Source organism: Tachysurus vachellii, chromosome 7 (genome assembly GCF_030014155.1).
Source record: "Tachysurus vachellii isolate PV-2020 chromosome 7, HZAU_Pvac_v1, whole genome shotgun sequence".
Taxonomy (NCBI): domain Eukaryota; kingdom Metazoa; phylum Chordata; class Actinopteri; order Siluriformes; family Bagridae; genus Tachysurus; species Tachysurus vachellii.
This window is the reverse complement of record NC_083466.1, coordinates 13,559,876-13,576,146: the sequence shown is the minus strand read 5'-3', so window position 1 is coordinate 13,576,146 and position 16,271 is coordinate 13,559,876. Positions and strand designations below refer to the sequence as shown.

Here is a 16,271-nt window from a genome sequence, read left to right as displayed (position 1 = left end):
ATAAGGATTTCACAAATGCTATGCCTGCTATTTTATCAGATCCTAACTTTATCACTCTTAATGGCTTATAAATGAAATTATTACGCTGTAAAGTATGGGTGGATGGACCACAGACAGTGTTCATTTTGCCAAGGCCATGATGTAGTTTCAGTAGAAATTGATTCAGTACTGCTGTGCTCCTGGTTTAAACTCCAATCTTCAGTCAGCTTTGATGTTGAAAGTATCAGAGCTCTCTGCCAACATGGACCTCGGTTTGAATGAGTGAATGAGAAACTAGCACTGATAAAATATCCGAATGTGAGGCTATACTCGGCTCCTTTATGCCCAGCACTTCAATTTGCTCTTGGATGTCTGCAAACAGCTCTTTCAATTAACTCATAGCCAGCACTTAAAATCTGTATTCCAGTAATCAGAAAAGACACTTCACCCTATGCCATGGAGTATTTTGCCTACTTTTGTTCCTACAACTTGGTGAAGGTGCTTACATTGTGCCTTGAAATGCACACAAGAAAGTTTTACCAATTCAAACAAGCTTTATAGAATTTCGAAGATTTTAGGATTAGTTCCTCTTTATCCGCAGCATCCACACATCTACACACAAACTTAAACAGTACGTCTTCTTTGGCAAGAGTCGGTTGTTACCTACTGTTACCTAGGATGGGCCTCAACGTTTTCTCTTACTGATTTTAAAATGAAAAGGATTAAAAGACTACTGAGCTCAGCATCTTAAATCCACTCTCTCAACAAAGCTTGAATGGGAAAGAGGATGAGTGTGATGTAGACTTTTATAAGCTGCACACGTGAGCTCGTGGTCACAAGGTGATGGCTCAAAGGAAATGGAAAAACCTTCACATGTTCTGAAGGAAACCATCTTGAAAGAAAGGAAGTAGAACAACAAATGTCAAAAAAATCTACTAGCAAAATCTCACAAAACATGAAACGTTTTACCAACCAGAATGAACAAATAAATGCACATAACAAATGCACATTTTAGAGAGAAGTAACCTTTTCATCAGATGGGATAAGTAGCACATAAATAACTATAAAAAAAAGCACTTCATAGGGATCTGAGCTGACCTTTATACGTTTTATTCACACAATGCACACGTTAATAAAGCAGTAAAACAACACTATTAATAAATTGCACCTTATTTTAAACGAATATTTGATATTGCACAATACAGTATCTGAAACGATGCAGCTAATAAAACAGTAGGTAATAAAACACCGCTTTAGGGAGAACGAGTACATGTGCTGTGTGTTATTTGTTTCACTAATTGATGAGATTTTCTGCCTCGAGAGCCGCAGAACTGATCATTCTCGCATGCACACAGTGGCCGTCAAAATGAAGGCGGGACTAATATTTGTATCCAATCAGCGTCGCGCTGAGGATCTCCTCTGGAGCCATTAGCCAATTATCAGCGAGAAAAGGCGGTACCTTTTTTTTCTCTCGGTGTCGGTGCTTTGAAAGCAGGCTGCTCCCCGGCAGGAGGAAGTGCATAGTACGGTTTGTTATTTTCACGTCGGTGTCGGTTCATTTATACGTCTAAAGATATATATAATCTGATTAGAAGGGCGCTGGGATTTTTCTGCACTGTCCGGATAGCTTTCACGGCTTAACTAGATTGGAGTGGACAGTGTGTGTATGTGTGTGCGTGTGTGTGCGTGTGTGTGAGAGTGTGTGTGTGTGTGTGTGTGTGGAGCAGCGTGGGTTAACGTGGGCCTTGTCCGGATATCTGTACAGGCAAAGTGACACAAAAAAGCGTCTCCATCACCTGCTAGAAGTTTATCATCTGAAACCGTACACAAGGGGAATAAAGCACCCTCGTGCAAATGGGTAAGTGTTGCTTTATTATTACAGCTTTTCCAAATATGGACATGTGATGATTGTGGAAATGTGTGTGGTTTCAATAGGAAAGCCAGTCTAGCTTAGTAAACGATGTTCCGTTTCCGATTTAGGCGTCTTTGCTTGTTGGTTTCTGTTTCTGTGGCTGTCAGAGCATCAAGGGAGGAAGATGAGGAGGAAGAGGAGAAAACATGAAGCAGCAGTTTAAGTGTACAGTGTTCATGATCAGTGGGACACAGCGGGTTACTGCACTGAGAAATCACTACACGCAGGTCTGCTGTGTTACTGTAACGTCTTGGGTTATACGAGAGCATTTTGATGAAAGCTTTAACGTAAATGGTGTTGCTGAGAGAGAGAGAGAGAGAGAGAGAGAGAGAAATTCACAAACACAGAGAGAGAGAGCGAGAGATCAGACCAAACCAGACATCAGTGATCTGAGATGAATCCCATATACCGTGTCACTGTTAAGTGTTCGTCATCCCTATAATCAATATCGGTGGATTATTGTGGTTTAAATGGCAACCCGGTTGTTGCCTGATTCCAACAACCGGGTTGGGAGATGTGGCTTCGTACGTAGTGTTGAGCTTCTCCATGCGATCATAACGAGCCTGAAAAATGAAATGATGTGATCAAAGAAAAAAAAATCTGGTAAATAAAGAGGTCACGTTCATCCACGCCCTGGACACATCCATCTCTCTTGTGACTGAGGGATGTTCTGGAGAGGAGACTGGTGTAAGAAGATTGGTCTCAGCTTTCAGCTTTCACAGAGAGAGAGAGATCTAGATATGTAATGCATAGTGACAAAGTGATTTGTTTCAAGTAGAAGTCTGACAAATTACGTGTGTGTGTGTATATATATATAGATAGATAGATAGATAGATAAATAATACATAGTCACAAAGTGATTTGTATGTGGTTGATTATTTAAAAAAATGGAAAAAAAATAAAATAAAAATATATACGTGTGTATATATATGTATATATTTCAGTCTATTCAATTACTTTAGTGTATATTTTCACTGAGCACTTTATTAGGAACACTGTACACTTACTCATTCATGCAATTATCTAATCAGTCAATCATGTGTCAGCAGTGCGGTGCATAAAATCACACAGATACGCTCCAACAGCTTTAGGTAATGTTCACATCAACCATCAGAAAGGGGAAAGAATGTGATCTTGATCGTGGCATGATTGTTTATTCCACATGGGCTCGTTTGAGTATTTTTTTTTAACTGCTAATCCCCTGGGATTTTCATGTACAACAGTCTCTAGAGTTTATTCGGAATGGTGTAATAAAGAAAACATATCCAGTGAGAGGAGGTTCGGGTGCCACAAATGCCACATTGATGAGGAGGTCAATGGAGAATTACCAGACTGGTTTAAGTGGACAGAATGGCTACTGTAACTCAGATAACTAATGTGTACACGTGTGGGGAGCAGAATAGCATCTCACAATGCACAACATATCAAACCTTGAGTGAAAGTCTTCTCAACCTGGTTTCATAAACATGACAATAAGTTCAGTGTTCTTCAATGTTGTTCTTAGTCACCAGACCTGTATCCATTAGAACACCTTTGGGATGTGATAGAATGGGAGATTCACAGCATGAAAGTGCTCCTGAAAAATCTGCAGGAATTGTGTACTGTAATCATTTCAACATGAACCAGAATCTCAAAGGAATATTTCCAACATCTTGTGGAATCCATGCCAAGAAGAAATGATGTTGTTCTGAGAGCAAAGGAAGGCTCAAACCAGTATTAGTATAGTGTTCCTAATAAAATGCTCAGTAAGTGTGCACAGTGTATTCAACCATATTTGTCTTAATGTCATTTAGGACCTTTTAGCTTATTTTTAGCTTTAATTAACTAACAAACAAACAAACAAACAAACAAACGCTGCAGTTTTTTTTTTTGTGTATCAGTGCTTTAGGGTCCTGGACTCAATCCTAAGCTCACTTGTGTTTAGCTTTGCATGTTCCCTCATTGTTTATGTGGGTTTACTCCCACTGTCCAGAAACATGCCTGTAGGTAGATTGTCTGTCTAAAGGTGTGAATGATTGTATAAATGTGCGTATGAATGTTTTTGTGCTGTGATAGACTGGTGTACACTGAATTCTCACAGCTCATGCCAAGTGTTTCTTGGACAGGCACTGAATCAGCCATGACCCTGACCAGGATAAAGCAGTTCCTGAAGATGAATGAATGTGTTTGAGCTTTATTCATGGAGACCAGCCAAATGTCCTTAGTAGATCAAACCTGTCAGAGGTTTTTAAGCTTGTGGGGACATTTGGTCCCACCAAAGTATAAACTATGCCCCTCATGTACACATGCTCAGTAACATACACCCTCAGCCAGATCAGTATTTTTATCCTCAGCAGATCCTTTTAAGTTGATTTCTGTTTAAGCCTGAAGCTTTGTTGGCTTTCAATCACTGTGATTATTAGATTTGGCAGTGGATTTCAGGTGTCCTGTCACAACCTGACAGTATGCCACTTGCAGTTTAGGATTGAGCAAAGAATGCTGCAACTGAGGGCATTACCCGATTGTCCTGTTTAATGGATCAGATAAGGCCAAAAATGCACTTGACCTATCTGTACGCCTTCTCCTAAGGAGTGATCCCTGACAAGTGTTCTTTATACATTAAAACACAACAGACTATAATGACCAATATTTCATGACCCAAACCTCAAGCACTCTTCAAATGTATCCCTGCTGAACCCTCACACATACAATTCTATAAGCTTGTCTATAGTATCTGCATCTGAAAAGCATTATAGTCAGCATGTTTGATGTTGATCCAGTAATGTTTGACCACTGCTTTGTGTCGTTCTTGCTAATTTTGTTTCTGTGTAAAGTAAAACTAGAATAAAAGGTGAATACTCCAGCATCAGACGAATGTTTGAGTCACCACAGGATACAATGTCCTCAAAATTATACGTAGCCTAGATGACATTAAACTAAATTGATTGTGTTGATAAACCATTGGTCCAAATGATTGCACTCTGGAAACTCGAATGACTTGTGATTGGTCCATTGGCACAGAGCAGTTACTTTGTGATCGTTTTATTCTTTTACAGATAATTAAATGTATAGCTGCAGCATGGTGTATGTAAACCCTGGTCTCTGTGGCTTCTTTCCATTTAAATCCAGGCTAATCTGGGTTAAGATGTATGTTTTTCTTAAAGCTTACTTTTTTAATACTTCACCCAGAAATGGCTAGAACTGGCACAGCTGCTTGCTGATTTATTTTCATCCCATTTATTTTCATCAGCAAATACTAGGAGGAATTGCAGCATATTCTTTTTCATCACTTGTCCATGAAGAATTGCCTCCCCACCATATGGCCATTCTCAAATCCTTTATTTGCTTACCTATTTATTATTTAGTAAAGTCTGGGCTCTCTGTAGACTGCAGTTCAGCAGGCTTGTGGGCGTGATATTGTTGATATTGCTTCAGAAACAGTTAGCTACTGTGCTAGTGTTTCAGACAAGGTTTTCCATTGTATATAATAAAGTAGTCTGACAGACCATTTGAAACATTGCTTATTCTCTTCACCCGCTGAGTGCTCCTATTGACTTTAACTCAAACATGACTGAAGTAGGCACCTTAATAGCACAGATATATCCCTTTTAATCCCTATACTTTGACCAGAAGTCCCTAGCATTGCCATTCACATGATTTTAATTGGCTTCCCCTGTAGAGCCGCCATACCTGCTGGAAGAACTGAGATTCATTACCTACAGTGTCTTCTGGATGATGTTCTTTGTCCTGGTTTGGTATTACATATCTTTAATGTAATAACGAGACTTAAACATTTCCTAGAGATCTTTATTTGCAATTTATCCTTAAATAGAATATCACAGTGTTCTAGAATAGGATATGATATCTCTATAGGATATTTATTTCCTGATTCAGAGTTTCTAGGACTGAAACAGCTTATTTAATGTGTGCGCATTTCAGTGTAAAATCAGAGGATTTCCTTGTGAAATAAAAATGTGATTATTATTATTTTTTCTTCCAGTCTTAGTCTCAGATGCTCATGAATCGAGTCAACAATCATACATTGATTAGCAATTGTAGCGGATTCTAAATTGATTATTGTTGAAAAAGGACAGGCAACTGGTGTGTAAATAATCTAATGGTTTAGCAAGACGATTTCTCTATTAGCTTGGTCATTTTGTATCGTTGTTCTCTGTCATGATTTTCATTTATTAATGTAAGGCCTTACTCGGGCCACAAATGGATCAGAAGCTACTAAATCAAAATTTGATAAATAGTATGAATGAATTAATCAATTGAACTGTTGCCTTAACGGTTTCATGTGGAACCTAATGTTTCCAGCTTGGGTTTGTAATGCTGTAGTCAGATCAATCACGCTCCTGTACACCAGTTTCAACAGGAAAACCACTCCACCTTTTTCCTGTTATCAGAAGTTTCCTGTCATTTTTGGCGGAAGCAGGTTTCTTGTTTCCAGCCGTATCGTCGTTTACATTGTCAGTGATAGCGGCTAGTGGAATTGTGGTATTTATTTTGTTTTAGGTTATTTTCTAGTGCCCCATCCCTCAAAGCTTACCCTCTGAGTAGATATGAAGCTCTGGCTGGAGGCTAGTAAATGTTGGTGTGCGGTGCTCTGTACACGTTTTCAGCATTCTTATATGTTTCAGTATAATTCACGAATTCCTGATTTCATCTAGTAAATTCTTCTTATCAGGCACATTGCTTTTTGACTGGTCGAATAAAATACATATTCAGAACACATATATTGCAATGAAAAAAAATGTATACTGTTCTATTCCGAGTAGCATTTCTTTGAGATATAATATACTATGGTAACATAACATTGTGTTTCTGTGTAAAACATACAAAGGAAACCTACACTAGTATGTAAGTACAGTGTTCAGAACACTTCGGTATTATGTACACTTGACCTTTTCCCAGTGTAAAATGGTAAAGTAATAAATTACACTTGCCTGTCATGTATTAAACATAAGCTAATGTTATTGTTTTATCTGAAAAGCACACATTTTCAGATTTTCTTTAAAATCTCAGTAGATAATCACAGAAACCCCTAAATGATATGAAAATTGGGTAAATGTTACAGATTATATTACCATGAGCTATGGAAATCTTTATGCCTCTAAGTTCACTTGTTAACTTCTTAGTCATCTGTTTCTTTTTCACAGCATCTGGAGTGAAATTATACTAACGTGGTGAGAAAGTGAAAATCAATCTGGTAACACCAGCTGGATTTAGGGACAGAAAATAAGCTTTTCGGATATCAGTGAACTTAAATGAAAGTCCAGTGGGCTGTTCCTGTAAAATGGTTAGTGGTTAATGTGTTAGTTATAAGACTGACTCATGAGGCTGGCATTTCTTTTTACACTGTTTGAGACTAGTGTTTTTAAATCGATCTGTTTTGGCAGATAACCTGGACGACGCCCTGAAGACGCTGAAGCTCTCCTCAGTGGACAGTGCATCAGACAGCGTGGAGAGCTGCCTGGACTGCCTGCTCAAAGCTTTGGTCCATAACAGTAAGCAAAACAACTTGCTATATCACAGCAGACTTTTATTTCATCATTTCTTGAATTTTAGGATAGAAACTGACTTGGAAGGATGTACTGTACATTATAGATGATTACAATTTGTATATTCTGTACTGCCATTTTGCTGCCAATTTTACACTACCAATAGACACCCTTCACTCTAATGGTCTGATCTTGCAGTATTTTGTAAATGTATGTTGGAAGGGTGATACTTTTTTCAGTTTCCCCCCCAAATACTATGCTGTTGATATATATTCAGATGGGAGTAGTGCTCTGGTCTGAGAGGTGCTGCTGTTCTGATCCTCAGGGCACCTCAGAGAAGGAAGAGTGAAACTGTCCCTTCGTGCTTCTGCATATTATTCATTGATTAGTCACAGCATATGAACAGTATTTCGGTTTGATTTTCAGATTTCTTGGCATTACAGTTGAAGTGAAGCAGGTCTTTGTAAGGTCTTAATAGGAAGCAGAAATCAGTTCCTCCAGGATTTTACGCATTTTTTTTTTTTAAATGCTTGATTTTACTGCAGCAATGCAACTTTTTTGGTGCTGTTAATGTAAAGCTTCTTAAATGTCTTCTTTTAATGTACTACGAGTGAAATAGTGTGTGTGTATATATAAATGTAATTACTTATTATGATTGCTGTAATCACATAAAACCGAAGAAGGATTTGACTGAATGTCTGCTGTGATAACATCACAGTGCATAATGGTGCAAATCTTAATAAATCTGTCGTAGTTCTGAAAAATTGTAAGTCCTCTGAATATCGCAGGATTATTTTGGTCGATTTGTTTTTTTTTTTAACATATATTTCTGTGATTACGAAATCACAAATTCCTAACAGAGCTAGAGATAAATGATCTCAAAACAAAAAGAGAATGTGATGTGATGCTTTTTTCCCTCCTCTGTCATGACATTAAGTCTTCCTAATTCATCTTTATTTTCAGATGTGGAAGCCAGTGGAAAAATCCAGGAGATAGGTATTCTTTCACTGATGCCTTCTTTATTGGCCACACAGAACTCCTGCACACCCAAAGTCGCCAACATCATAGCGGAGGTGGCCAAAAACGGTGAGGACTCCTAATCCTGCTTTACCATGAGCTGAGCTGTGCTAGCTGTAACAGCGATATACCTACTTGTACACAAACGTTTGGTAATTTGTAAAAACCCACAGCTTACTGAGAAACCACAAAGCTCTCCATCCTGAACACTGTAATGTAACATTTTACATTTAAAATGTAAATACTGCATCTTCCTTACTGTCCCTGTGTAAACTGTTACTGCTGAAATGACATATCAGAAACGCTGTATTATTAGAATCATGAGAAATGTATTTATAATTATTAAAAATAATGCTATTTTGTGTTTTTGCTATGAGAGTACTGTATAAGCTGAAGGTTTGGTAGATTTCTGCAGACTGTTAGTCCCCAAAGTTCAGACACAGTCATGTTGTTCCTGAAGGTTTGGCAGACTGTGAGACTATTCTTTTTGCGAACATTTACAGCAGAGGATTTTTGTCGAAGACATTTGGATTTAGACAGGCTAAAAGTTCAGCGAATCTAAAATGCTGTGTTCAGCACAGCAGGCTTTTATTCTTTTTGAAGCTCAAATCCGGGTTTTCTTTTAGTTTTTCCCCAGAAAGCAATCAGTTAATTGGAATAAGTATTTTTTTCAAGTATCTACAACACTAATTTCCAGGTCAATGCAATAATCATGCACACTGCATCAACTCAATATTCACTCCAGCTACTGCATAAGTTTATGTCCTGCTCTGCATTGCTGCCAACCTGCACAAGCCATAAAACCTAAATTCTGCCGAGTCAGTGCTTGGCCTACTTCCATGCTTTTAGGCTAATTATACAAGCACTTATTGCTGCAGGAAAGCTTGGAGAGGACAGACTGGCAGTGAATTGGGTTTTTGAAAGAAAAAAGGTTTAAAATAATGAATGGGCTTTTAGCTTAATGTGTGGTGTCTAATAAGGCAAGCCCGCTGATGTAGCATGATTTTGGTATCCTTTTACTGGTAGCAGCTTTGCACCAGGAACATTTATGGTCTGTCCGGTTCAGGCTTTAGCGCTGCATGGGGAATGGAGACTGATGTCCCATTTCTTCAGATCCATTTAAAAGACCTTCTTTTAAAGAAAAATGCTTTTGACTTTCTAACACTTTCTACTTTAGATTGTTTTTTTTTTCAGGATGTAGGATTATATAAAGTACTAATCAAATGTTGTAGATTATTAGAGTGCATTATTCATTCCCATGGGAATTAAAATGTAAGCTTGTGTAAAGATTCTCTAAAAATGTCTCTAAAAATAATAAAATAACATTTTCAAATCTATTAATGAGCAGCGAACGGTATTAAACTGCACAAAGGCATGCTTTTAGAAAAATGGTTCAATAGTCTCAGGTACAGTTTTATATAGAAATTGACCAGTAAGTTTTACTGAGCATCCTGGAGAATCTGCCACAGTTCTACTGTAGACTCTGATTGTCACACTTTCTTTGTTTCTCCAGATAAAACCTGCCAGCCTTTAGTTGTTTGGTGTGCTAATTAATGTTACTACTTTACTGCCATACAATCATTTTCTGTAACGCTGAATTTTTTGGTTTGTTTGAGGAGTAGTATTTGGAAATGCTTGCATTTATTTTACTCAATAAAGTAGATGTCAAAAAATAAACATCTAACACAAAATTTGTATTAAAGATTGTTGTATCTGTTACGTACGTGACGTATTTAACTCACTTGAAGGTACTAAAAAATTCAACACTGAATCCTAAACATAACCTTAACCACAAACTAAAGCTTCTACTGTAGTAGTTTAAAAAAAGAATTGTATAGGTTTTATAACACACACACACACACACACACTGTATTGCATTCGTAATACCTGTGTTATAGATTTCAAACATTTTTGTATAAAAGCATCTGTTAGTTTACTGCATGCTTTTAACATCACGTTTGACAGAAGAGACAGTTGCTGCATTGTAGTTAACAGCAGCTGTGAGCTGGAGCCATAAAAAGTAACTCACTGTAGCATAACTGTAATTAAATTAAAAAATGTTCTAGCCCATATGCAGTGTTGTGGCATATTATTTTAACCCATCCAATCAGGGACGGTGTCAATACAAGTATAGATTGATTTGTAATGTATGTGTCTCATTACAGAATTCATGCGAAGTCCCTGTGTGGACGCAGGCCTCATCCCCCCACTGGTTCAGCTGCTTAACTGCAAGGACCAGGAGGTGCTTCTTCAGACGGGTCGAGCCCTGGGTAACATCTGCTATGACAGCCGTAAGTCTTCGTCCCCTGCTGCTGTCGTGTTTCAGGGTCTGTAGGAAATTGTAGAGCATTATTGGGAAAGTGGATCACAGTTAAGTGTGTGTTCTTTTGATTATATAGCAAATAAATCTGGACACACTGTCTTTTCATGACTCATTTAAATTTGTCTGATCAAGACGCTGCAAATAACTCGTACCCACTCACTTGCTCACTCACCTACTCATAATTGCTTTGTTACTATGGATCTGATTTAATCTCTGGATTCAAAGTGCAGGAATAATAACAGCCTACTGTGTATTGTTTCATTAGAGTTCTGCTTAATTCTCCCCATAATTATTCACATTGTATGCTTGCTAATTAGCCTGGTCCTTTCATGGCAACTTGTGATTTTTAATTTTTTTTTTTTAATTGATGATTAGAAATTGGAAGACACTTTGCTGCTTTGCTGTCTCTTGATGTGAGTTTTCATGCTAAGCACACAGCGAAGTGCTGCAATAACAAAATGGTGTACAGAATGGATATAATAGCGCAGTTCATTTGTGAACATTTCATCAGCTTCATTTGTGAACATTGAGTCTTTCACAGCAAATACAGAGTTGTGTGGGTGTTTTGTATCTTTTAGAGTAGAACAAAAGAAGAAATCATACATGTTCATAGCCAAACACTGCTATAGAATGCTGCTAGGTCAAGTGTCTGAAAAACAGTAAGGTGTGAGACTCATTTCTATTGACAATTCATTTCAAATCAGGAGTTTTGTGTTAAACATGTTGAGAGAATTAAAAAAAATAATAAACACATAAATACAGATATAGTGTTCTCTACTGTTTTATGTCCTACGCGACACACCAATCAGCCAGAACATTAAATCCAACTGACTAATATTGTGTAGGTTCCCCTTGTGCTGCCAAAACAGCTCTTTCTATCATAGCCAGCTGTCTTTCTATCCTAGCCAGCATTACCTTTTGTGATCTTCTTTGGGATCGACTCAGGCAGTCTAACATTCGCTCCCCATATACATCAATGAGCCTTCCTTGGAGTATTTTTGAGGTCTTAATCGTTCCACAAGACCTGCTGTTTTAAAGATGCTCTGACCCAGTCGTCTAGCCATGACCGTCTGGCCCCTTGCTAAAGTCACTCAGATCCTTACGCTTGCCCATTTTACCTGCTTCCATCACCTCAACTTTCAGCTCTGTAATGAGATAATCAATGTTATTCACGTTATCTGTCAATGGGTTTTAATATTATGCCTGGCCAGTGTCTGTAGGCCATACATGGCACTTATGAATACTCTGTGTGTGTTTGTGTGTGTGTCTTTCTATACTTTTATACTCCGGGTTGAGCACAATTAACTAAAAAAGGAAGTTGTTTGGGATTCTGTCAAACAGTTTGGTTGTGGGATGCAAATAATAATTTACGGCATTCAGCAGACATCCTTTTCCAGAAAAATGAATAATAATCATTCAAGCTTAGTGTAAACTCATATTAAACGGCAATGTGTTTTTTTTTTTAATCAGAGTGGACATTTTTTGGCTAAGAATTCGGGAATGTTCACTCCTCATAGTGTGCCTGCACAGCAGTAGCATAACCCACTCAGGGAAGGAGAAGAATGGAAATCTCAAATCGCATCTACCAAGTGAAATAGATATAAATAATGTTGTACGAGATGAAAAACATATAGAGAGTGAGCAACTCTCCAAATAACAAATGTGAATTTAATCCTGTTATCATGAGACACAGAGAAGGATCTATTCACTGCTGCTTGCTGGACTCCACATATTGTGCTTTTAGATGCACAGACCACAACCATATAATTTCCCCTCCCAAACAGCACTGTCATAAGTGATTGTCTCTATTAGTCAGCCAAAGTACAAAAGGAAAAACTGATAAAACAGAAGTGTATGTACAGAATGAGTCTGGAGAACCCCCAGCAGTGAAACACATGAATCACAAATGTGTTGGCTAAATTACTGGCAGTCGAATTCCTCATAAATGTCTGAACCATGCAGTTATGAGCATAGAAAAGTGCCTCTCCGTCACTCCTGTGCCGCTGCTCTGTGGTGTGCCGGCTGATGGAGCAGCTGAATTGGAGCTCAGCTGCGAATGACCCTGGGCCTAAGTCAGCAAATCATCACAGTGACATCCAGTCCACTGCAGGCGTTTGTTCATTTTACATGTGAGATTAATTCTCCTCAGTGTCTCATCCTGGTGAACATGCTTATCCAAGGAATCTGCATGTATGTCTGTGAATATTGTTTAATATCGGAATAATTTTGATGGATCATTAGGAAAAATTATGAAAAGACTCCTTCGACGACTGATGCTCGGTAACAATCAGAGCCTGATGGTGAATGCTCTCTCTCTCGCTCTCTCACTCTCCTTTTCATCCCTTATATGTTCAAGGCCATCTCATCCCTCCACCTTTCAGGTCTCACTCTCTCTCTCTCTCTCTCTCTCTCTCTCTCTCTCTGTCTCTCTCTCTCTCGCTCTCTATTTCTTTCTTCATGATTCATGTGTTTATGTGGGGGTTGTGAGTAGTGGGCAGCTGTCCTAGACTCTGCGTGGGCATGGGTGAGTGAGACCTGGAGCATTTTTCATGCCACATGGAATGACTCACAGCTCTCACACATACAGTAGCTATAACTATAAACAAGAGAGAATTCCTGAGTTATAAAACATACTGTGTTTAAACACACCTGCTCATAGTTGAGCGCTCTCTCTCTCTCTCTCTCTCTCTCTCTCTCTCTCTCTCTCTCTCTCTCTCTCTCATTCTCTGTCTTTTAAAGAGTCTCTCTCTTTTAAAGAGTTTTCCTCATTAAACCTTTGGCAGGCTTGGCATTTCCTAACCAGCTTCATGAGGGAAGTTTCTAAATAGGCCTAACTATTATTTGAAAAAACAATTTATTTTTAAATTTAAGGGAAATTATCTATCTATCCATCTATCCATCCATCTATCTATCTATCATCACCTTCTGGTGCCCAGTGGCCTCCAGGTTCTCTGAATTCTGCGCTGTGATTTCTGAGATGCTTTTCTGCTCACAATGGTTGTAAAGTTGTAGTTGTTTAAGTTACAGTGGACTGCCTGTGAGCTCAAACCAGATTGTCCATTCTGCTCTGTCCTCTATGATCAACCGTTTGCTCCAACTGACCTGGCCTGAATTAGGACTGCCATGTTTTCATGTTGTGTAATTCCAGTCTACTCATAGGCTCCTTCGTCTATATTGTACACCACTTACCAACTGTATGTTAAAAAAAAATAATTTCAAGCTTGTAATGGTATTAGCAGATATTTTTGCTAATTTTTGCATGTTTGCCTGTGCTTCAGAAGAGTTTCTTTTGGGTACTCCTCATAGTAGGGATATCATAACTGTATCTAAAGTGTATATATTGTACCCAGGTCCAAACAGTAAAGATTCCTCTCCCTGCTTAAGGTTTTTAGGAACAGCAGCCAGACTTGAATGTTATTAAACACCAGCTTCTGAATTCTTTGGATTTGATTAGACTGACTTAGTTAAAGCTAGTGATTAGTGACTGCAATTATTCTGGTGACCACATGGAGAGTATTGCTATAAAAACTGTGATAGATGTACAATGTGGGATATGCAACTAACAAATTTTAGTCATCTTTTATGGTTTTTGTATGGTTTTTAGCGGTTAGCACATTTGCTTTGGGGTTTGGGATTCGATGGTCTATTCCTCTGCTTTCAGGCCGCTGTCGTGTATGTGAAGAACTTGCATGTTCTCAACATGCTGCAGGGGTTTTCTCTGGGTACTTTGGTTTCCTCCCTCAGCCAAAGACGTGTGGTATGCTGAATGGCATTTCTAAATTCTTTGTGGAGTGTGTTTTTGTGCCACTGGCATCACTTTCCCAAGCCTTTTTTGCCCGGAGTCCTCTAGGATAGGCTCCAGGTTCCCTGCAACCCTGCGTATGATAAATGCTTCAGGAAATTACCTTATATTTGGTTTGTTAGAATATTATAATAGGAAGTAGTAAATATATTGAAGTACAGTCCCATCTAAATAAATTAGAATGTCATGGAAAAGTGAATTTATTTCAGTAATTCAACTTAAATAGTGAAACTCGTGTATTATATAAATTCTGTACACACAGACTGAAGTTGTTTAAGTCTTTGGTACTTTTAATTGTGATCATTTTGTTTCACATTTAACAAAAACCCACCTAACATTTAAGTAAGCCACAAACATTCATTGGTACAGAAGCTGGCTGTTCAGAGTGCTGTATCCAAGCATGTTAACAGAAAGTTGAGAGGAAGGAAAAAGTGTGGAAGAAAAAGATGCACAACCAACCAAGAGAACCGCAACCTTGAGAGGCTTGTTAAGCAAAATTGATTCAAGAATTTGGGTGAACTTCACAAGGAATTTACTGAGGCTGGGTTCAAGGCATCAAGAGCCACCACGCACAGACGTGTCAAGGAATTTGGCTACAGTTGTCATATTGCTCTTGTTAAGCCACTCCTGAACCACAGACAACGTCAGAGGTGTCTTAGCTGAGCTAAGGAGAAGATGAACTGAACTGTTGCCCAGTGGTCCAAAGTCCTCTTATCAGATGAGAGCAAGTTTTGTATTTCATTTGGAAACCGAGGTCCTAGAGTCTGGAGGAAGGGTAGAGAAGGTCATATCCCAAGTTGCTTGAAGTCCAGTGTAAAGTTTCCACATTCTGTGATTTGGGGTGCAATGTCATCTGCTGGTGTTGGTCCACTGTGTTTTTTAAAAACCAAAGTCACTGCACCCGTTTACCAAGAAATTTTAGAGCACTTCATGTTTCCTTCTGATGACCAGCTTTTAAAAGATGCTGATTTCATTTTCCAGCAGGATTTGGCACCTGCCCACACTGCCAAAAGCACCAAAAGATGGTTAAATGACCATGGTGTTGGTGCACGTGACTGGCCAGCAAACTCACCAGACCTGAACCCTATAGAGAATCTATACTGTATGGTCAAGAGGAAATTGAGAAACAAGAGACCAAAAAATGCAAATGAGCTGAAGGCCACTGTCAAAGAAACCTGGGCTTCCACACCACCTCAGCAGTGCCACAGACTGATCAAATCCATGCCACACCGAATTGAGGCAGTAATTAAAGCAAAAAGAGCCCCTACCAAGTAATGAGTACATATACAGTAAATGAACATACTTTCCAGAAGGCCAACAATTCACTTAAAATGTTTTTTTTATTGGTCTTATGAAGTATTCTATATTTTTGAGATTTGTTAAATGTGACAAATCACAATTAAAAGTACCAAAGACATAAACTACTTCAGTCTGTGTGTACTGAATTTATATAATACACAGGGTCAATTACTTAAATGAATGGACCTTTCAATGACATTTCTATTTTTGAGATGCACCTGTATATTCAAGACATTCAAGATTTTGCCAAGATGTCATTTTTGCTGTGTAACAGAATACGAGTCCACAGCATGACACTCTTAAGGGGTGTGTGTCTAAAACGCTTACCCTGCCTTGAAAAATGTCAGACATTTCCAACTGCTTAGCTGCGTTTCAGACACTCGCACTGCTTTGGCTTTTCTCTTTGTGGTTTCATAGTGGTTATCATACAATAGTCAAGTGTATTTGTAATCACAC

General features: G+C 38.5%; 1 protein-coding gene across 6 annotated transcripts in view; it reads left to right on the top strand.

The window, feature by feature from the left end:
- Positions 1 to 1,405: 1,405 nt before the first annotated feature.
- The window catches only part of rap1gds1 (RAP1, GTP-GDP dissociation stimulator 1), a 32,139-nt gene continuing 17,273 nt past the window's right edge, over positions 1,406 to 16,271 (top strand). For 2 of the 6 annotated variants that reach the window (XM_060874431.1, XM_060874426.1), the window contains exons 1-4: positions 1,455 to 1,837; positions 7,273 to 7,380; positions 8,338 to 8,460; positions 10,557 to 10,682. In XM_060874431.1, the coding sequence (XP_060730414.1) occupies positions 1,834 to 1,837; positions 7,273 to 7,380; positions 8,338 to 8,460; positions 10,557 to 10,682 (361 nt within the window). In that variant the 5' untranslated portion in view covers positions 1,455 to 1,833. Of the gene's footprint in view, positions 1,838 to 7,272; positions 7,381 to 8,337; positions 8,461 to 10,556; positions 10,683 to 16,271 lie in introns of all 6 variants that reach the window. The other 4 variants (XM_060874425.1, XM_060874430.1, XM_060874427.1 and 1 more) reach the window with 4 other exon arrangements.